Source organism: Lithobates pipiens, unplaced genomic scaffold, assembly GCF_037356315.1.
Source record: "Lithobates pipiens isolate NorthernLeopardFrog02 unplaced genomic scaffold, aLitPip1_a1.2 Scaffold_1, whole genome shotgun sequence".
Classification (NCBI taxonomy): domain Eukaryota; kingdom Metazoa; phylum Chordata; class Amphibia; order Anura; family Ranidae; genus Lithobates; species Lithobates pipiens.
The window spans coordinates 84,243,126-84,266,153 of record NW_027507685.1 but is presented as its reverse complement, the minus strand read 5'-3'; the positions used below and the strand labels follow the sequence as shown (position 1 = coordinate 84,266,153).

The 23,028-nt window shown below is 43.9% G+C and overlaps 1 protein-coding gene across 5 annotated transcripts in view; it reads left to right on the top strand.

Annotated features, from left to right (window-relative positions):
* Window positions 1-23,028, top strand: part of SCAI (suppressor of cancer cell invasion) — a 1,638,004-nt gene that overhangs the window by 1,215,585 nt on the left and 399,391 nt on the right. For all 5 annotated transcript variants that reach the window (XM_077463762.1, XM_077463684.1, XM_077463531.1 and 2 more), the window contains one exon: window positions 22,726-22,825. In XM_077463762.1, coding sequence (XP_077319888.1) covers window positions 22,726-22,825 — 100 coding nt within the window. The remainder of the gene's footprint in view (window positions 1-22,725; window positions 22,826-23,028) is intronic.

Sequence of the window (23,028 nt, the reverse complement as noted above, 5' to 3'; positions counted from 1 at the left end):
ATGTACCTGTACGCCAATATACCTGCCCGTGCCATTCTGCCGACGTACATCATTGTGCGCCGGTCAGGAACTGGTTAAAAAAAAGTGTATATTTTTTGTAAGGCCAGTGGTCTATACTTTTTCACTAAATGGAATAATAGTTATAATAAATGAATTACTGACTCAAATGATTTAAGGGATGGTGGAATAAAAGTAAAATCGACAGCATTTTTGTAGATTTTAATTCCATTTCATTTAGTGAAAAAGTATAGACCACTGCCCTTACGAAAAATATACACTTTAAAAAAAAAAAATAATACTAATATAATACAAGCGGATATAATTTAATCTGTATACCATAAGGAGCTACGCTAAATGCAAGTAATTCAGTGATTGGAAATCCAAAATTCATTGAAACAATCAATGTGAATACAATAGTTCTCTGCCACCAATATGTAGACACAAAATTAATTAAATAAATAAGATATAAATACAGTTGTGCTCTGCAACCAATATGTAAACACATAAATTAGTGCACAACACATAATGAACAATAATTAATATTTTTATAAAAATAGTCCCCAGAAAAATCCCAGCAGATTCCACGTGCAAAAGAATCGTGAAAAATCCAGTGTTGAGTGGAAACAAACACAGATGAAAATGAGTGCTATGAAGACCAAAAGAATGCCGCCACCAATAGCTAATTATGGGCGCTTACTGTGGGAGGAACGGCATGCTGACATCACCATGTTCTATGCCAGTTCCGGAACCTACGGGCGGTAGTCGAGAGCCGGCCGGGTCGTTCTTTTTAATCGCTCTATGTACAGTTGGAACATGTGAGTTTATTTGCAATTTTTACTTAATAAAGTCTAAAGGGTTTTACGCTATGCGAGTGTTCCCTTGTTTTTCATACGGATTGATTCATTGTGGCTTGAACATCCTGAGGATTGGGAGAGAGAGATTCCTGCCTGGTTTCCCTTGAGGGTCTACCCTGGTCACTTTTCCATGCGATTTTTGGTCCCATTGAATAGGGATCTATCGTTCCGGTAAGCGGACATAATTAGCTATTGGTGGCGGCATTCTTTTGGTCTTCATAGCACTCATTTTCATCGGTGTTTGTTTCCACTCAACACTGGATTTTTCACGATTCTTTTGCACGTGGAATCTGCTGGGATTTTTCTTTGGACTATTTTAAAAAATATATTAATTATTGTTCATTATGTGTTGTGCACTAATTTATGTGTTAAGTTATTTCAACAACTTGCATTGATTTGATTCGTATTTATTTCATTTCAGTATAGATTCATTTTTCCTTTTTATTTATTTAATTAATTTTGTGTTTATATATTGGTGGCAGAGCACTATTGTATTCACATTTATTGTATCAATGAATTTTGGATTTTTAATTAATGAATTTTGGATTTCCAATCACTGAATTACTTGCATTTAGCGCAGCTCCTTATGGTATAGAGTTTATTGTGTCGTGGTATACCGATTTGAGCTGCTGCTCACTGGGTGGGTTTACTGAATAGTGCAGTTTTGCTTTTTTATAATTTAATCTGTGCTTATGGAATGCACTGACGATGCTACCATTTGATGCCCAAATTGCAGGTGCAGCTTGCTTGCTCTCACGCCTCACATTTTGGCTTTGGGGGACTTTCCATACATGTAACTCCTCGTAAGTTTTGCAGTGGAGCCTCTATTCTTATCCACGGTGAGCCGGCCGGGGACTTGCACTGGGACTGTTGTGGAAAATTGGAAAGGATTTTAAATTCAGGAGAAACTGCTATACATATGTGATTGGTAACTATATGCAAAACAGTAAGATGTTGTATCACTACTGCCTAAGTGATGATAATGATATATTTTAATAATTGTAAACTTCTTTACAGCGCTTAATCCTCTGAAGATGACCCGTGGCAGTCGAAACACGCCAGTTTGTTCAAACTACGTCATCCTAGCGCTTTGATATCTCTAACACTGTGTTTAGTTTTATATATGCTGTTTTGCTGTTACCTCCTGGATCATAATTTACTACCATTGTCATTCCTGATACTTATATGTCCTATTAAAGCTTTTTCTATTTTTAAACATTGATATATAAATTTTTTTCTAATTTGTTGCTGCCTAGAAAACCCCACTTTGGAAGTTAAAGAAGTGTTCCGGCCCCCCCATGGAAAAATTTTATTAAATACTGTAGCTGCTGACTTTTAATATTAAGTCACTTACCTGTACACTGCGCTTTCCCATTGGCCTGGCGGTGGAGGAAGGAGAGGCTGAAATTCCGAGGGACAGCATCACGGAAGTGGGGAAGGGGGACCTGTCAAAAACAGGTACCTGTTCCCTCCTCCCCACTGAAAGGTGCCACATGTGGCACCGGAGGTGGGGAGGAGACAGATAAGCGGAAGGACCACTTTTGAGTGGAACTCCACTTTAAGTTATTTCTGGACAACAACAAGAAATTACAAGCTGCTGTGGCCAAGGTTTAGGAAGACAACAAGTAGATCTTCAACAGAAGGAGAAAGGGGGATTTACTCCTTAACCCAGGACACCAGGTCTGGTTGTCAACTAATTCCATATCATGTCTTTTATGACATTCATCCATTCTCCCACTATCATGGGGGCTATTGCTTGCCACTTCTGTGCAATCAGCTTTCTTGCTTGGAACAGGCTTCTGATTATTACGGTCAGTATGTCTCCCGAGAAACTATTCCTTTCTATATGCCCTAAAACACGTTTCAGCCTCTATGTCTAGAGATGTCCCAAAAACAGAATTTATTTTATTAACTATTTCCATCCAATATCTATGTAACTTGGAGAATCTTCAGATCATATGCACCAAATCTCCCTTTACATCTCCACATCTTGGGCATTTCACGTCTGGTCTTCTTCCGAACATAACCATTTTCAGGGGCGTATAATATGATCTATGTACCAGAAATAAGTGGGATACAATCTGTGAGGGTGATAATGAGACCATTGGCCCCAATTCAAGTATTTGACTCCATTGCTCCTTGGTTATTTGCCCAATGTCTTCCTCCCATTTTCCCCTACACGGAAAGGGGAGATATGAATAAAATTGTTATAAGCAAGCTGCTGTAGAAAGATAACCCACCCAGTCATCCTGAAGATAACTGACAAAACATTGAAAGTACTACTCCAAGGTTTGATTGGTCCGCAAGGTCTGACCATTAGACTGACAATGAAAAGTGAGGGACAGATTAACTGGTACACCTACAGCTGAGCAAAAGCTTTTTCAAAATTTTGATGTAAACTGTACTCTTCTGTCAGAAACCACATCATCAGAAATTCCATGTAGTTTAAATACTTCAACAGCCCCCGGCGGCGCGCATTGCGGAAGTAAACAGAAGGCCGTCCAGGGACGGCCAGGCGAAGGAACCCGCCTGCTCTAAGGCCGTCATTCGGCTATAGGGCGGGCGGGAGGTGGTTAAAGTCAGTCACTATTTGCAGATGAGAAGGCAGCCATCCTCAGAGGGTGTCCATAACCTCAGTATACAAGCAAAAAAAAAAAAAACAGGAAGGGGAGGTTTTGGAGGCGCCAACTCCAGTAGTTCTATCACATAAATATATGTTGGTTTTTTAACTTACTGGTTTGCAGGTTCGTTAAGTGGTGATGTCCATCAAAGGTTAAAAAATCCTGGAGTGTACATTTTGCACTCTGTGTCTGGATGCTTGCTGAGCACTGCTGACATCACTTCTGCATCCGCGTTCCAGGGTGGTTAGTGTGGAGCTTCCCACACCATGTACAACATGGACTAGCTGGTAAAACAACCAGGACTAATATCCTTACAGCAAAATGACTGCCAGCGGAGCCTGCACCCTATCATCAACATACTCCAGGATTTTTTAACCTTTGATGGACATCACCACTTTATGAACCTGCAAACCAGTAAGTTAAAAAACCAACATCTATTTATGTAATAGAACTACTGGAGTTGGCGCCTCCAGACCCCCCCCCCCCCCCCCACCCCTCCCTGTTTTTTTTTTTCTTAATTACCAGCAACTCCTTATTCCCAATGTCATTCTTTCTAGCTGACGACATAAATGTAAATGAGAGAATTGCGCACAAGGATGAAGCTGCATCTTTTTTTTCCTTTTCACTGAGAAAGGATAGCTCCCACGCAGAGTCTAAGGCATCCACTTCCACTGTAAAAGGAATTTCAGGATGTTCCAATATTGATGCAGAAGCGAAAAGAGTCTTTCGCTTAACCACCTTAATACAGTGCACTTACACCCCCTTCCTGTCCAGACCAATTTTCAGCTTTCAGCGCTCTCACAGTTTGAATGACAATTAGTCATGCAACACTGTACCCATAGGAAATGTGCGTCCTTTTTTCCACACAAATAGCACTTTCTTTTGGTGGTATTTAATCACTAGTGTTTTTTTTTATTTTTTGTGCTATAAATGAAAAAACTTACATTTTGTGAAAAAAAATCCTTTTTCTTTGTTTCTGTCATAAATATTTGCTAATTAGTAATTTTTCTTCATACATTTTGGCCAAAATTTATACTGCTACATATCTTTGGTAAAGATAACCCAGATTAGTGTATATTATTTGGTCTTTGTGAAAGTTATAGAGTCTACAAACTATGGTGCCAATCACTGAAAATTTATCACATCTGATTAAGGCCTTCAGTACATCAGGTGTATCTCATTTCTTGAGACACTAACAAGTCAGGAAAGTACAAATACCCCCCAAATTACCCCTTTTTTATAAAGTAGACATTCCACGGTATTAAGTAGCATGGTGAGTTTTTTTAAGTTGTCATCTTTTCCACAATTCTTTGCAAAATTAAGATTTTAATTTTTTATTTTTCTTTACAACATTGTCATATTATCAGGTTATTTCTCACACACAGCTTATGAATACTACAAATTACACCCCAAAATACATTCTGTTACTCTTCCCGAGTATGGCGATACCACATGTATAAGACTTTTACACAGCCTGGCCATGTACAGAGCACCAAAATTGAAGTAGCACCTTCAGGCGTTCTAAGAGCAAAAATGACACATCTCATTTCACAACCATCTATTACACTTTTGAAGGCCCTGGAGCACCAGGACAATGGAATTGCCCACAAAAATTACCCCATTTTGGAAAGCAAACACCCCAGCATATGATCTATGAGGCATAATGAGTCTTTTGAACGGTTCATTTTTTTCCAGACGTTTTTGGAAAATGTGGGAAAAAAATGAAAACGCATTTTTTTTTTTTTTTACACAAAGTTGTAAATTTGTAAGATATTTCTAACACATAGCATACATATAGCAAGGATTGCACCCCAAAACATACTCAGCTACTCTGCTACTCTGAGACTTTTACACAGCCTGGCCACATAGAGAGGCTGAAAATTGAAGTAGTACCTTCAAGCGTTCTAGGAGCATAAATTACACATCTCATTTAATTCCTACCCATCACAATTTGGAAGGTCCTAGAGCACCAGGACAGTGGACTTACCCACAAAATGACCCTATTTTGGTAAGCAAACACCCCAACGTATATTCTATGAGGCATGGGCTGCAAATAGGTACTTGGGTACTCTGATGGGCTGCAGATAGGTACTCGGGTACGCTGATGGGCTGGTGAGAGGTACTCGGGTACTCTGGCCTGGTGACAGGTACTCAAGTACTCTGATGGCCTGGTGAAAGGTACTTGGGTACTCTGATGGCCTGGTGACTGGTATTCGGGTACTCTGAAGGGCGGTGACAGGTAGTCAGGTACTCATATGAAGTGTGACAGGTACTCATATGGACTGTGACAGGTACTTATATGGACTGTGACAGGTACTCATATGGACTGTGATAGGTACTCGGGTGCTCATATGGACTGTGACAGGTACTCAGGTACTCATATGAACTGTGACAGGTACTCATATGGACTGTGACAGGTAATCGGGTTCTCAGATGGACTGACAGATGGACTGACAGGTACTCATATGAACTGTGACAGGCACTCAGATGAACTGTGACAGGTACTCATATGGACTGCGACAGGTACTCGGGTACTCAGATGGACGGGGACAGGTACTCGGGGTACTATAATGGACTGTGACAGGTACTCTGATGGACTGTGAGAGGTACTTTGGGTACTCTGGCCTGGTGAAAGGTACTCAAGTACTCTGATGGCCTGGTGACAGGTACTCGGGTACTCTGATGGCCTGGTGACTGGTATTCGGGTACTCTGAAGGGCGGTGACAGGTAGTCAGGTACTCATATGAACTGTGACAGGTACTCATATGGACTGTGACAGGTACTTATATGGACTGTGATAGGTACTCGGGTACTCATATGGACTGTGACAGGTACTCAGGTACTCATATGAACTGTGACAGGTACTCATGGACTGTGACAGGTACTTGGGTTCTCAGATGGACTGACAGGTACTCAGATGAACTGTGACAGGCACGCAGATGAACTGTGACAGGTACTCATATGGACTGCGACAGGTACTCGGGTACTCAGATGGACTGGGACAGGTACTCGGGGTACTTAGATGGACTGTGACAGGTACTCGGGTACTCTGATGGACTGTGACAGGTATTCGGGTACTCTGATGGACTGTGACAGGTACTCAGGTACTCTGATGGACTGTGACAGGTACTCGGGTACTCTGAGGGACTGTGACAGGTACTCGTACTCATATGGACTGTGACAGGTACTCGGGTACTCATATGGACTGTGACAGGTACTTGGGTACTCATATGGACTGTGACAGGTACTTGGGTACTCATATGGATTGTGACAGGTACTCGGGTACTCTGATGGACTGTGACAGGTACTCGGGTACTCTGATGGACTGTGACAGGTACTCAGGTACTCTGATGGACTGTGACAGGTACTCGGGTACTCTGAGGGACTGTGACAGGTACTTGGGTTACTTGGGTACTCTGATGGACTGTGACAGGTACTCAGATGGACTGTGACAGGTACTCGGGTACTCTGATGGACTGTGACAGGTACTCGGGTACTCGGATACTCATATGGACTGTGATAGGTACTCATATGGACTGTGACAGGTACTCGGGTACTCTGATGGACTGGGACAGGTGCTTGGGTACTCTGATGGACTGTGACAGGTACTTGGGTACTCTGATGGACTGTGACAGGTCCTCGGGTACTCTGATGGACTGTGACAGGTACTCGGGTACTCTGATGGACTGTGACAGGTACTCGGGTACTCTAATGGACTGTGACAGGTACTTGGGTACTCGGGTACTCATATGGACTGTGATAGGTACTCATATGGACTGTGACAGGTACTTGGGTACTCTGAGGGACTGTGACAGGTACTTGGGTTACTCGGGTGCTCTGATGGACTGTGACAGGTACTCGGGTACTCTGATGGACTGTGACAGGTACTCGGGTACTCTGATGGACTGTGACAGGTACTCGGGTACTCTGATGGACTGTGACAGGTACTCGGGTACTCATATGGACTGTGATAGGTACTCATATGGACTGTGACAGGTACTTGGGTACTCTGAGGGACTGTGACAGGTACTTGGGTTACTCGGGTACTCTGATGGACTGTGACAGGTACTCAGATGGACTGTGACAGGTACTTGGGTACTCTGATGGACTGTGACAGGTACTTGGGTACTCGGGTACTCATATGGACTGTGATAGGTACTCATATGGACTGTGACAGGTACTCGGGTACTCTGAGGGACTGTGACAGGTACTTGGGTTACTCGGGTGCTCTGATGGACTGTGACAGGTACTCAGATGGACTGTAACAGGTACTCGGGTACTCTGATGGACTGTGACAGGTACTCGGGTACTCATATGGACTGTGATAGGTACTCATATGGACTGTGACAGGTACTTGGGTACTCTGAGGGACTGTGACAGGTACTTGGGTTACTCGGGTACTCTGATGGACTGTGACAGGTACTCAGATGGACTGTGACAGGTACTCGGGTACTCTGATGGACTGTGACAGGTACTTGGGTACTCGGGTACTCATATGGACTGTGATAGGTACTCATATTGACTGTGACAGGTATTCGTGTACTCTGAGGGACTGTGAAAGGTACTTGGGTTACTCGGGTACTCTGATGGACTGTGACAGGTACTCAGATAGACTGTGACAGGTACTCGGGTACTCTGATGGACTGTGACAGGTACTCGGATACTCATATGGACTGTGATAGGTACTCATATGGACTGTGACAGGTACTCGGGTACTCTGATGGACTGGGACAGGTTCTTGGGTACTCTGATGGACTGTGACAGGTACTTGGGTACTCTGATGGACTGTGACAGGTCCTCGGGTACTCTGATGGACTGTGACAGGTCCTCGGGTACTCTGATGGACTGTGACAGGTACTCGGGTACTCTGATGGACTGTGACAGGTACTCGGGTACTCTGATGGACTGTGACAGGTACTCGGGTACTCTGATGGACTGTGACAGGTACTCTGGTACTCTGATGGACTGTGACAGGTACTCGGGTACTCTAATGGACTGTGACAGGTACTTGGGTACTCGGGTACTCATATGGACTGTGATAGGTACTCATATGGACTGTGACAGGTACTTGGGTACTCTGATGGACTGGGACAGGTGCTCGGGTACTCTGGACTGGGACAGGTGCTCGGGTACTCTGATGGACTGTGACAGGTGCTCGGGTACTCTGATGGATTGTGACAGGTCCTCGGGTACTCTGATGGCCTGGTGACTGGTATTCGGGTACTCTGAAGGGCGGTGACAGGTAGTCCTCATTCCAGACCTTCCATGTTGACATATCATCCCCCCCCCCCCCCCGGATCGACCAGCTGGCAAAGGGTCCCTGTGAAGAGGAGGGGATGCCCCTGACACCCCCCATAAAAACACTGGCCAACCTGAAAACTGCCATGGCTACTTTCGCTCTTTTTGACCCATTTTTACAGGTGACGGGCCCAATCCTGGAGGGATACTTTGTCTTTGCATGGTTCACCAAAGTTGGAGTTTGTATCTGCAATGACTGCTTTGTTTTTGTTTTCTTCCCAAGGTTGTGACCCCCCACTACGGGAGGCAACCTTTGTCCCTCCTGGCTGCCCTGTCCTCCGGCATCTGGGCCCCGCTCGTCGAGGTGATCACTCTCCTGAAGCCCGGCCTGGGTGTGAACGACACTGCGACTGTGACTCACAGCCGACGTGTTTTTGCCCACGTGTTTCTGCCCACATGTTCAAGTTATTCCTTAAAGTGGCTAGTATTGCCTGGTATCACTACACTACACTACACCCCCTAACTTGTTTAGTGATTCAAAAGTTCCTTTCTAATCATTTCTTACCCTCCTCACCCCTGTTGGACAATGGAGGTAACATTGAAATCTTGGTCTAATGACGGACCTTCATTCCCTGTTATGAGAATTATGTATTCTGTTTATTTTGTTTACATGTCTCTGGTCTCAAGTTTCATCCTGCTGGATCTCTGGGTTTGATAAGTATACAACACCTCAACACGCGTTCTTCCACCACCTCCCACTCACATCCCAATCTCAACATGGTACAGGTTTACTCATCTAATGTTAACAGTCTTAACTCAAATTTTAGATGACAACTGGCACTGAGGAGCTTCAGAGACTCTGGGGCGGAGGTCAAATTTGTGCAAGAAACACACTTTAACAAAACAGGCACTCTGGTGTTTACGTTGCGATTCTTTCCCATGGGATTCCTAGCCTCCAGCACTAAAAAGAAAGCAGGGGTGGCCATTTTGATTTAAAAAGGATCTCCATTCACACCCACTTCCTCCTACTCTCACCTCCATGGCCTGTTTTTGATCCTTAATGGCAGATGGAAACAATCTGACATAACTTTCTGCAACATTTATGCACCGAAAGTGAACTAGATGCCCTTTTTTGACTAAGATGTACAACCGCCTATTCAAAACCACACACTCCTTTTTATTCGTGGGAGGTGATTTCAACTTTCCGTTCTCCCCTACTCTGGATAGAGCAACCCTCACCAAAAAAATATCCTCTCTGCGCCTCTCCAGACAATCCCAACAATTCCGTCAGGTCACTCGCAAGTTTGCTCTGTTTGACGTATGGCGTGTAGAGCAACCAACAGAGCATCAATACTCCCATTACTCCCACCCATTTTGCACAAACACACACGCAGCTAGATTACTTTTTAGTTAAAGCCCCTTCCCCGTGGGCAATCGCTGATGTGGGTATCCTGCCCATAGCGCGGTCGGACCAAGCACCGATCCTCTTAAAAGTTAAATTGGATCCTTCCAAGGTCAAACAATGCCACTTGCGGCTTTAATGTCTTCCTCCTGAAGGATCTCGCTCATAGTTTGGAGTTAGAAAACACTTTAAAACTATACTTTGTAGAGAATAATACCCCGGAGATCTCTGTGGGAACCCTCTGGGAAGCACAGAAAACAGTCATACGTGGACAATGCATAGCAGTCTCTACGGCCTGGAAGAAAAATACCAGGCAACTGAGACAACGGACAGCACAGCGACTATGGGACTTGGAATCCAGATTTACGACCTCGTCCTCAATCTGTCTTTTGAGAGAAATGATACGCCTACGGGCAATTCTCAAAAGTATAGACATAGGCAAGGTTGAAAAAGCGCTTCAGAGGTTGCTTCAGTTAAACTATGGTAAGGCAACAAAGCCTACACCTTATTAGCACGTAAACTCCGGGAACATACTCGTGCCTTGGCTCCCCAGGCCCTATGGGACCCAACTGGGGCCCTTCACTCCCACCCCAACTGTATTGCCCAATTATTCAGAGATTATTACTTTGACCTCTACAACAACCCTCCATACTGCACATACCGACCCAAGTAACTTTAATTGAATGCGTCCGAACCTACCTCGCAACCAGTGGGGCGGCCACTTTACCAGCAGAGGCCCTACAACTCTCCAATCAGCGACAAGGAAATATCAGAGACTTTGAAGCTTCTTCCAAATAATAAGGCCCTGGGCCCTGACAGCCTTTTGTATGAATACTATAAACCTTTCTAACCACCCTACTTTCACTTATGGTTCGTTTATTTAACTGATTCATGGTCAAGGATGAAATCCCAAGAGATATGCAGACCTCCCACCTCACGCTCATACCCAAACCCACACACATACCCAAACCCACACACTGTTCGTGAATTATAGACCAATAGCTTTATTAAATTCAGACCTGAAAATTTTTACAAAATGATTATCCCTCCGAGTAAATGAGATCCTCCCCATCCCTGAACCATAAGGACCAGGTGATCTTTGTTCCAGGTCACCAAGCGGGAGAAAACACCAGAAGAGTCATCAGTTTAATAGTCATCATTATTAGACAAAAAGACCAAGTGCTGTTGCTCAGCTTAGATGCTGAGAAAGCCTTTTATGATTTCCACCCTTGAATATCTGGGCTTTCGGGGGCTGTTCCTTGGGGCGATTAGGCACCTATACGCAACTCCATCTGCCTCCATCAAAGCACCTTATGCAGTATCTACTTCCTTTCCCATTTCGAAAGGAACTAGGCAAGGATGTTCGCTCTCCCCGTTGCTTTTCACCCTGTGTATCACCCTGGCAGCCCAGATCCGACGGGACGCCAACATCAGCAGCGTAAATGTTAGAGGTCGCAAATTTAAAATCTCATTGTTTGTGGATGACGTTCTCTTGACCCTAACATGACTACATATAACTCTCCCTAAACTCCATAAACTCCTTGAGGAGTATGGGTCCTTGTCGGAATACAAGGTTAAATCTGAAGCCCTCCCACTCAACCTCCCTCTCTCGAAAGTGCACCGTCTATCAGAAAACTTTGCATATACGTGGAAATCCAATGCCATTAAATATCTGGGGGTATACCTTACTACTCTATACGAATCCCTATACAATGCAAACTTCAGACCCTTATTTGCGTCTATCGATCCCCTTTGTTCAAATGGAGACATTACCCAATGTCTTGGTTTGGACGCATTGTCTCGCTTAAAGGGGTTGTAAAGGTAAATGTTTTTTCACCTTAATGCATTCTATGCATTAAGGTGAAAAAACATCTGACACTGCCGGCGCCCCCAGTCCCCCCGTTTTACTTACCTGACCCCTCGAAAATCCCGCGCTCGCCCCCGCCGTCCTCTTCGCCGCTCAGCCTGGCCGCTGATTGGCTGGAGTGGATGGATTGAAAGCAGCGCAGCCATTGGCTCGCGCTGCTGTCAATCACATCCAATGACGCAGCGCGCCCGGGGCGGGGCCTTGTGATACAGCGAGCGGCTATAGCCGCCGGCTGTATCACGGGAGCGCGCCCGCAGTGCTTCTCACCAATGCGAGGGAGCTCGCATTAACGTGAGAAGCACCTGCGGGAGGAAGCAGAGACAGCCGCCGAGGGACCCCAGAAGAGCAGGTTCGGGGCCACTCTGTGCAAAACGAGCTGCACAGTGGAGGTAAGTATGACATGTTTGTTATTTTAAAAAAATAAAATTTTTTACTTTACAACCCCTTTAAGATGAACATATTACCTAAAGTGGGGAATAAAAAGAGGTAGAGCAGCGCCGCTCTAAGAGTAGTACGTCAGTTAAAACATGGCTTTATTCATAGTTAAAAGGTGTGCACTCACATTTGAGTAGGTAAAAACAGGCATATGATGGTTCTCTGTGGCCGTCCTCAGCTGTCCTCTGGTTTTCTTGCTGTGGAGCGGTGAGAAATCCGTAGCTCCGGGGTATGTGTGTCCCACAGTGAGCACGTCAGCAGGTATGTTGGTGGAGAACGTCAGAGGCTTGAGAACGAGGGGCGTGGCTTAGCGCTCGCATTCGGAGCATGCGTGCTCCTTCAGGCCTGATGAAGAAGCACGCATGCTCTGAAAGCGACTGGGGTCTGATTTCTCACCACAGCCCGGCAAGAAAACCGGAGGACAGCTGAGGACGGCAACAGAGAGCCATCATATGCCTGTTTTTACCTACTCAAATGTGAGTGCATACCTTTTAACTATGAATAAAGCCATGTTTTAACTGACGCACTACTCTTAGAGCGGTGCTGCGCTACCTCTTTTTCTCTCCCTTGCTACAGAGTCTCTTCTGCTCTCAGGAGCTGGCTGCCACTCACAACACACACCAGAACCTATTAATATAGGTCTGGACTGACAAAACTGTCTTGAATTGCCACAATGAAATCCCCTTGCTTTTTTTATTTTTATTTACTACCCTATGACTTTTCACTAGCAGCTCCCACCAGCGCTTTTTACTATATTACCTAAACTCTTGTACTGCTTTATGACTCTCCTAGTGCCCATCCCGTCTGCCCAGCTCAGGAGACTCAAGAATGACCTAAATTCTACATGGAATTGTAAACAGCACTGAACAGCCCGTTCCATAATGTTTGCCTCCCAAAATGATGGGGGTTTGGCTTTTCCACACCTTCCAACGTTACTATTATGCTGCCCAGCTGAGGGCTATATCTTCCTGGGTTACCCTTCCGGCCTATAATAGCTGGACCCAAATAGTCAAAATATGGCTCCCATCCACCCAAACAATCTACTGTGGAATACTAATCCCCTCCACTGCCCTACTACATACCATGAACTTCCTACACACATGGAGACAACAAAACCACAACACCCCCCTACAATCCGAGGCCTCCTTGGTAACAGCCTTCCTTTACAACCCTAAACTACTCGACAGCTTAGCCTCCCAGATCTCTCCATGATTGCAGAGGAATCTTTCACTATGGACATCTGGTGAACCCAGTGTCTAGGTTCTTGTTACCCTTCGACGAACTTTGAACTAAACATGAGCTCCCCCATAGCGCCTTCTTTGGCTACCTCCAAATTCATCACTATGCACTCACCATCACCCCAACCCTCCAATTCTCGAAGCCATCCCAATTCGAATGCTTAATCCTATCAGGCCCCACACAGAAAGGACTGACTTCAGACATATATAAACTCTTAAACTCCTATGATACGGTCTCGCGAGGGAAACATAGATACATGCGTAGATGGGAGGAACACCTTGGAGAGGAACTAACCCTTGAACAATGGGCCATTATATGGCCTTGGGCAGCCAAGAGCTCTATGTGTATGCGCTACAAAGAGAACACATACAAGGTACTCTTCTACTGGTACCTAACTCCGTCACGCCTGCATGTTATATATCCATCGGCCATGGATCGCTGCTGGAGAGGTCTCCAGGACCGGAGCACGCTATAGCAGATTTACTGGAGTCCTATTGGCGTTTGGTCCAGGGACTGCTCCACCGGCTGTTTGAGGTAGATATCTCTCTCTCCCCTAAGATCTTTTTACTGGGCCCCCCCTAAACTATCCAGATTAGCCAAAAAGTTGGCCACACAAATATTAATGGCAGCTAGATGTTTAGTGGCACTCCACTGGAAACAACAAAACCCCCTGTCATTAATATGATCTTTATACCAGAATCAAGGACATGGGTTATGGAGTCCATGTCGGCTAGACTAATGGACCGGGTGGACTGGCATGCAGCAACATGGGAACCATGGCACCAAAAAATAGACCCTCCCCCCCCATGAGTTCATAAGACCCCATCTCCCCTCCGTCCTGTATACTGTAAGCACTCAGACCCCAGGAGAGACACACCCTACTGATTGGGACTTTCTTATACCTTTTACTTTCTCTTCCCTTCCCCTCTCAGCCACCTCCTTTATTTTTTCTCTTTTTTTCATTTTTTTATTTGTTTGTCTCTCCTGTCTCAAAAAAAAAAAAAACGGGCCACGCAATTATAATTCACAAAACCTGCTGATGGTTTGTCTGATAGAAAAGCCCTTATTGTGATTGCTCCAGCGTTTTGTCTTCCTATTTTATAGAGCTGTACCTTGATTAACTATACCTGTGGATTGTGTGTTAATCCTGTTATATGCAGATCACCATGCCCTCTCCAGAGCTGTTTGTTACTACTACTTCCTTTTTATTATTGTTTCCTCCTTCAACTATGTTTTAAACCACTATATTGCACACATTGAAACCTAATAAAAATTGTCAATTAAAAAATAAAAAATAAAAAAAAACCTTTGTAAAAGAGAATATCGTCCAGATAAGCAAACACAAACTTTGCCAATAGATCTCAAAACCCATCACTGATGGAGTGTTGGAAAGTTACAGGAGCGTTGCAGAAGCTGAAAGGCATAACCAAGGTCTCAAAATGCCAATATGTGGTTCTAAAGGCAGTTTTCCATTTGTCTGCTTGACGAATGCGGACAAGGTTATATGCCCCGTGTAAGTCTAGTTTTGTAAAGACTTTGGCAGAGCCAAGCCTTTCCAACATTTCAGAGATTAAAGTAATTGAATAATGGTTTTTACTAGTGATTATTCTATTTTATTTAAGTCCATGTAGTCAATGCATGGACGCAAGGTGGAATCTTTCTTTTCAATAAAGAACAGGGCTGCCCCTGCAGGAGACGTTGAGGGTCTAATGAAGCCCCTCTCTAAATTCTCTTCAAGCCACTCCCTGGGTACCTTTTAATTCAGGTTCTAAAAGATTGAAAAGGCAACCAAAAAGTACTGTGTTTCAGCCCCTGGGAGAAATGTAATAGGACAATCATATGGGCGATAAGGAGGTAACTGACCGGCATTCTTCTTATCAAGGCATCCTGGAATTCATGATATTGTGGAGGCAGGTTGTCATATAACTGCGTTTTCTGGTGGAGAACGTGTTCGAAAAGGTTCTCTACAGTATTCCTCGCAATGGGGGGACATAAAATGTATAATTTGTGCTTCCCAGTTGATGGCTTATGGGTGGAAAACCAGGGAATGCCCAGGATGACATAACATTTGGGTGACATGGTGGGGGAGTGTCCAAGATGGCAAAGTGACCAGACATGCTTCCTGGCACTCTGCTGGAGGGATCTACCTCTTTTCTCCTTGCCTGGGAAACGTTATAAATCGGCACTGGTGCCTTGACCACTGATGCCTCACAAACACTCAGGACGGACTTAAGGGGCTAAGAAGCTCTGTTTTCCCCTGGGTATATAATCCCTAAAACTAGCCCCAAACTTCAGCTGGGAAGCAGGCCGGAGCCACATGTCAGCATAGTGTCCCAGACAAACCATTGGCCACTACCTGCCAGTCTGCTCTCCCCACTAAAATTTAAGCAGTGTAGCTGGGCATTGGTCTGATCCAGCAGGATCTAGCCAAAATCTGCTCCTGGCTAACTACTGCCAAGCTGTGGGTAGGTCACGTGGAGGAAACAATGGCAGAACACCTTTTTCTAATTTTAATGAGTGACCACGTGTCTCAAACTCCCTTCCACAAAAAGTTTTATCTCTATTGTGGGGTCACAATTGCATTCATATTTTTGCCACCCAAATGCATTATTTTACATTTTTCTACATTAAACCTCATTTACCATGTAGCTGCCCACCCCATTAATTTGTTCAGATCTTTTTTGCAAGGTTTCCACATCCTGTGGAGAAGTTATTGCCCTGCTTAGCTCAGTATCATCCACAAATAGAGAGATTGAACGGTTTACCCCACCCTCCAGGTTGTTTATGAACAAAATAAATAGGATTGGTCCCAGCACAGAACCCTGGGGGGACCCCACTACCCACTTCTGACCATACTCCTCATTTATCACCACCCTCTGAAATCGCCCTTGTAGCCAGTTTTCAATCCATGTACTCACCCTATGGTCCATGCCAACGGATCTTATTTTGTACAGTAAACGTTTATGGGGAACTGTGTCAAATGCTTTTGCAAAATCCAGATAAACCACGTCTATGTGCCTTCCTTTATCTAGATGGCAACTCACCCCATAAAAGGTTAATCGATTGGTTTGGCAAGAATTATTCTTCATGAATCCTTGCCGATTACTGCTAATTATACCATTCTCGTTATTAAAATCTTGTATGTAATCCCTTTATCATCCCCTCCAAGAGCTTGCATACTATTGATGTTAGGCTAACTGGTCTGTAATTCCCAGGAATGTATTTTGGGCCTTTTTTAAATATCGTGCCTAAATTGGCTTTTCTCCGATCACCTGGTACAACTCCAGTCAGCAGACTATCAGTAAAAATTATCAACAATGGTCTGGCAATTACATGACTGAGTTCCTTAAGTACCCTTGAATGCAAGCCATCTGGTCCCGGTGATTTATTAATGTTAAGTTTTTCAAGTCTAATTTTAATTCTGTCCTCTGTTAACCATGGGGGTGCTCCCTGTGATCTGTCATCAGGATAAACACTGCAGTTTTGTTTACTGAAGCCCCCAAAGTTATTCTTCTCCTCAGTCTTCACGAGGGAATTGGGGGCTTCAGTAACCAAAACTGCGGTGTTTATCCTTATGACACATCACAGTAAGCACCCCCATGGTCAATACGTTCGCCATCTCCCCATCCTTTGTAATGAGATATCCTTCCTCATTCTTTATGGGGCCAATATGGGCTTTCCTCCCTTTTTTACTGTTTACATACTTAAAGAATTTCTTGGGATTTTTTTTGCTCTCCTCCACTATGTGTCTTTTGTGTTCTATCTTAGCCACCCCAATTGCACCCTTACATTTCTTGTTGCATTCTTTTTGAAGTCTCAATGCTGATGATGATCCCTCCACCTTGTATTTTTTGAAGGCCTTCTCCTTTGCTTTTATATGCATTTTTACATTGGAGTTAAGCCATCCAGGACTTTTGTTCACTCTTTTAAATGTATTACCCAATGGGATGCATTGGCTAATGCCATTATTTAATATGCTCTTAAAGCAAACCCATCTCTCCTCCGTGTTGTATGTTCCTAAGATTTTATCCCAATTCATGCCTTCTAACAAGGTTTGTAATTTAGGGAAGTTGGCTCTTTTGAAATTCAGTGTCTTTGTATTCCCCTTATGTTTCCTATTTGGGTGATTTATGCTGTAGCTAATTGACCTGTGATCGCGGTTTCCTAAATTGCCCTGTATTTTCACTCCATGATAAGGTCTGTATTGTTGGTAATCAATAGATCCAGTAACACTTTATTTCTAGTTGGTGCATCTACCATCTGAACCATAAAATTGTCCTGAAAAAACATTTAGGAACTGGCGAGCCTTAGACGAAGACACGGTTCCCTCAGCCCAGTCTATGTCTGGATAATTAAATCCTTGCTGCTAATCCAACTTGTGATAGAAGATCTGTCCCTGTCCCCCCTCCCTCAGGTTAGGGGGCCTATAGCATACTCCCTGCAATATTTTCCCCTTAGCTTCATCCCTTTGGAGTTCCACGCTAACTATCTCTACTTCTGGGCCTCCCCCCCCCCCCCCCCATTGCCTAGTTTAAAAACCCCTGTAACTTTTTGGCCAGCTTTACTTCCAGCTGATCGGCACCCTCCTCAGTTAGGTGCAGTCCGTCCCTTCTATAGTACTGGTGATCGACTGAGAAGTCGGACCAGTCCACCAGGAACCCAAACCATTCCTGACTACACCAGCTCTTCAGCCACTTGTTTACTTCCCTAATCTCCCTCTGCCTTTCTGGTGCCTTTCCGATGTGACTCGAAAATACTACCTTGGAGGTCCTTTTCCTCCAATTTAGCTCCCAAGTCCCTAAAATCGTTCTTTAGCACACTCCATCTGCTTCTGACTTTGTAATTGGTGCCAACATGCACCATGACAGCTGGGTCTTCCCCAGCCCCTCCCAGTAATCTGGAAACAATGTGCTTACGTTTTGCACAGCAGTATTCGCCCTCGATCAGATGATCAAGGAACACATAAATGCCGCAAGATGTACACTGAGTCGCATCTCCACACCCACTTGGCATACTACCTACTAATTTAATGAGGATTGGGGATTATACCCTGTCCAAATTACCTAACAACTAGCTTCCTGACGCCAATACTCAACAAGACAATACACATTGTGAGAAATGGATGTGGGGCATTGACACTGCCAAGGTTTATATATAGATTTGTCTGTCTTCGTACTATGCCATGTGGACATCTGAGTTATTGACACTGTCAGTATGTTTTCTGTTTTTAATAACATTCTTTATTGCTGATTTTGTTCCATGCCATTGTTTTCAATAAAGGAACATTCTGTTAAAAAAATGTGGGTGAAGTAATCAGCTGAAAGCTGATTTTCTTATGATGGTCAACCTCATATTGGAGTACCAGAGGAACCATTTCATGGATAACAGGTCCTGAAGTTAAGGGTGAACAATCCACTGTCTCCATATTGATAGGGGCAGATTTATTTATTTTTTGGATATTATTGCTGTGGGCAAACCATAGAGTCCCCCGAAGCCCCAGAGTCTAGCATAGCATAGTAAGGAATTTCAATGCCCTCAGAGATGAGTTTAATAGGAATGACAAAATAAAGATAGTATAGAAAGCAGAAAGGACTTTTTTTGCTGCAGGGTTCCAAGTGGTATCTGCGATCAAACATCTGAATTCAGCGATGTACTCAGCAACAGATTTTCTACCCTGCTGCAATTTTGCTTCAGCAGCAGTGCAGCAGTTAAGATCATCAAAAACCTGATTCATTGTGGTCACAAAAGTCTTGAAATTATTCCGAGTGGCACTGTCTAGTTCTATATAGGGGAAGCCCAAGCTAAAGCTTCCCCAGTCTGGAGGTTGATAACAAACATTATCTTCTCTTTTTCAGAAGTTTAATGCAGTGGATCACATTTGGAAATTTATGCAACACTGGTTAAGGAAACCTCTGTAATGGTGGTGGTCTCCATTAAACCTGGGTGGGGGAGGCATACAGTGTGTGTGTTAGCATCATCTTGTGAACGTAGGTCCAGCAATTGTTTGTTTCTGCAGAGCATGGATTTCCTCCTATTTCCTTTTCACCACACTTTTCAGTCTGGAATATTTATTTTGGTAACACCAAACGCCTGCAGTTCTGTAACTTTCTAACTGAAAAGAGCCACATCATTTGCTGTAGTGGTCTCCATGTTTTGGGCCAGATGATTCTGTCACAATCAGGGGTCAAGCTCAAAGACCTTTTTTTATAGCAATAATGGGACTATCACCAACCAGCAGGATATGTATACAGGCAGTACTAACTAGTGTTTACCAGAAACACCTGATGGTAGAGATAAGTTTTGCTGAGGTTGCGGTCCTCGGGTCCTCGGGATCGCCCCACCAGGAGCAGAGCAAGCAGCAGATAAGCAGGAAAGGATCAAACAAAAGCGGTCAGTAAAAAGCCAAAGGTCAGTAAATGCAGGTTGGGATCAAGCAGAAGCGTAGTCGAGGAACAAGCCAAGGGTCGATAACAAGCAGTGGCAGCTGGTGCTCAATTTTCACCAGCCAACCACATAACCCCTCTAACCCCCGCCAGCCCCTACACTTACCCCATCCAGGTGGTGGCTTCTCCCCTTGCGTCTTCTCCCGAGTCCCAGTGATCTTAGGATTCCCCACCAATTGAGACTCAGAACCCACTTCCTGATTGGCCGTGAAGAGAAACCAAGAAGACATTAGCGAATTTTAATTCATTAATGTCATACAACTGATGCAGTGCTCTGCGCTCTGAGCCCAACCCTATTTAAAGCCAATTAGGTCCTCCAGCCACCACTGTTAATGAGTGGTAGCAAAATATGGATGACAGCAGGGAAGATGAAAGCAAGACACTGCCTGAAGAGAGCAGAATAATCTGGAAGACGGTGCAGAGACATGGCTTAAATCAGGAACTTCATGGGAGGAGCAAAGTGTTCAAGATTCAGCAGAAGACAAGTCAGAAGGCAGGGATATCCAATGGATCAAGACAGGGTGCTGTCCAGCATCTCAGGTAGCTCAGCGAGGATAGCTCAGTGCAGCTGACGTTGCAGTTGCTGCTATTCGGACACAGTCTGTGTAAAGATAATGGTGTACTCCAGCCAGGAAGGGTGATCTTTTTCTGGAGATGAGACTCTATATTGGAGGGACTTCCTACCCCCAGGACTTGGAGATTCAGGACAGCTACTGTATGTGGGTCTGGAGAAACTGAGAAAGCTGAGGTAACTACCGAGTCCACAGAGGGGACTGGTGGGAATCCTGTTTTCCTAAAAAGAGTGAGAGAGCCCGGGGTGCTGGAAAAACTCTCTGGGGGCCAGAAGTGGGCCTGTACAGCAAGGTGCTGTGACAAACAGGCTGAGTGAACCTGAAGAATCCACAGTCTGGGAGACCAAAGAGGGCAGTGGTGCCACTGACAAAAGATGCCAGGTGGCTCTGTATTTTTTCCAGGTGTTATTGTTGTGAAGTTGAAACAACTGCGTGGGCAACTTTGGGTGTAACTTTATTTATTTTAATAAAAGGGGGCTGCTATGCCCTTAACCCTTAAGTTTGGACTGACATGTCTCACTAAAATGCATCTACCACTCTGAGTCTAATCATCCCATATCACAGTGGTCTGAGCTGAGCCGTGTGATCTTTGTGTACCCATGGGGGGATATGGGGGAATATTGTGTACTCATGGGGGATATGAAAAGGAGGCACGCACTATGACAGACAAAAGATGAGACATCTGGTTCTTTTCAAATATGGCTGATGAAACTGCATGTCTGCAGTCATTATTTAAATGGAAGAAATATTCAGCCTTTACACTTTCTGATGTTATACCATTAAATAATATTTATGGGTTTGTTTAATATGCTTCCCATTTGTTTTCAGAGTGACATACCCCCTACCCCTGAGGAAGAAAAAAACACTTTGAAAGCTGTTGGGTTACTCAGCAAAAGAACTAACATGAGGAAAAAAGACAGCACTTATATGTTCTGAATTCGGTCTGGGTTGTTAAGTGTAATATTTTGTACACTTTTTCAGCCCTTGATAGTATTTGTTACCTGTTGTTGATTTTAACTGAACATATGTCTTGTTTTGTATGTAAAATAATTGTTTTAACTATAACCTGGATTTTGTTGCCCTTTAAAGTGGATGTAAACCATCACATCACATGTAAACCATCAACCAAGTGCACAGCCTTGGATGAAACAAATCTCCCTACATAAGTTTTACATGTATATTTGCTGTCTTCATCTTTATATACTGTTTAGAAGGTGCACATCATGTTAGGAGATTTTCTCTTCTGGTTAACATTGGTGTGAACCTGGGCATACAGCCAAGACAGTCGATTGAAGGAAAGGCACACGCACCCTCTCCTAAAGACTTTCAGCTCTGTTTGTTGAATTGTTCAGCTCAGTGCTAATCTACACAAACCTCTGGCTGCTTTTATCATATGTGACTGAGAACTTATCAGGCTGATAACAGAAGAAAGAAACAGGAGACAGCTACGGGACATAGGGCTTTGAAGAGAGATAACAAAAACACTGCAGCTGCACTGCCCAGCTCAAATTTCATGAATCTGGTTTACATACACTTTAAAATCCATTGGAGGAAAGTAAAAGTAGGAACTGTAATGTGTTATGTTGATGAATGTATCAGAACATCCTAACAGGGAAAAATACAGAAGCTGACTTCTAGTCTATAGCCCCTTAAATGACAGCTGTAATTTTCAGCCATATTTAACATAAACCACATGATCTATAAACAGGAAATACAAAACCTATTTATTGAGTGTTTTCTGCTGTTCAGTGAAATTTCAAGATTTTGGCCTACAAGTTAGAAAGTAAAGTTTTGGTTTATTCTGTCTCTAGCTTCTTGAGACCTGGCTAGCTTCCAGTTAACTGCATAAGCAACTTTGGTGTGATTTGTTGAAAGGAACACTTTAAATAGTAGTTGAATATACTAACGTGTAAATAGAGAGCTTCCATATAATAAACCATTAGCATTCTTTAAGCAAATTGCCTGACATTGTAAGCTGCAAGAGTGCTCTGTAGCATGCATGCTGCTGTTGGGGAGATTTCAAACTTAAGCTCCTTGTTCCTGAATCATTGCAGGTCCTTATGATTTTGGAGGTGTTCTGACCAACAGTAATCGAGACGTGGTCAATGGAGATGCTTTACACAAGAGGAATCAAACTTACAAAGAAATGCACTGGTGAGAGCATTACTTATAAAAGCAGTGTGAAACTCTTTAATGACATTTTCCTGTGTTTAATGTATTCATCATTTAAGTTCTGTGTTCCTGCTTACAATGAGCTAACAGCAGCATCCCCCCCCCCCCCAATCTGCCAGTTTACGTCTTCAGCAATAAGCATTACATTGTAGTAGGAAGGTAAGAAGATCATGTTGACCTTCGGA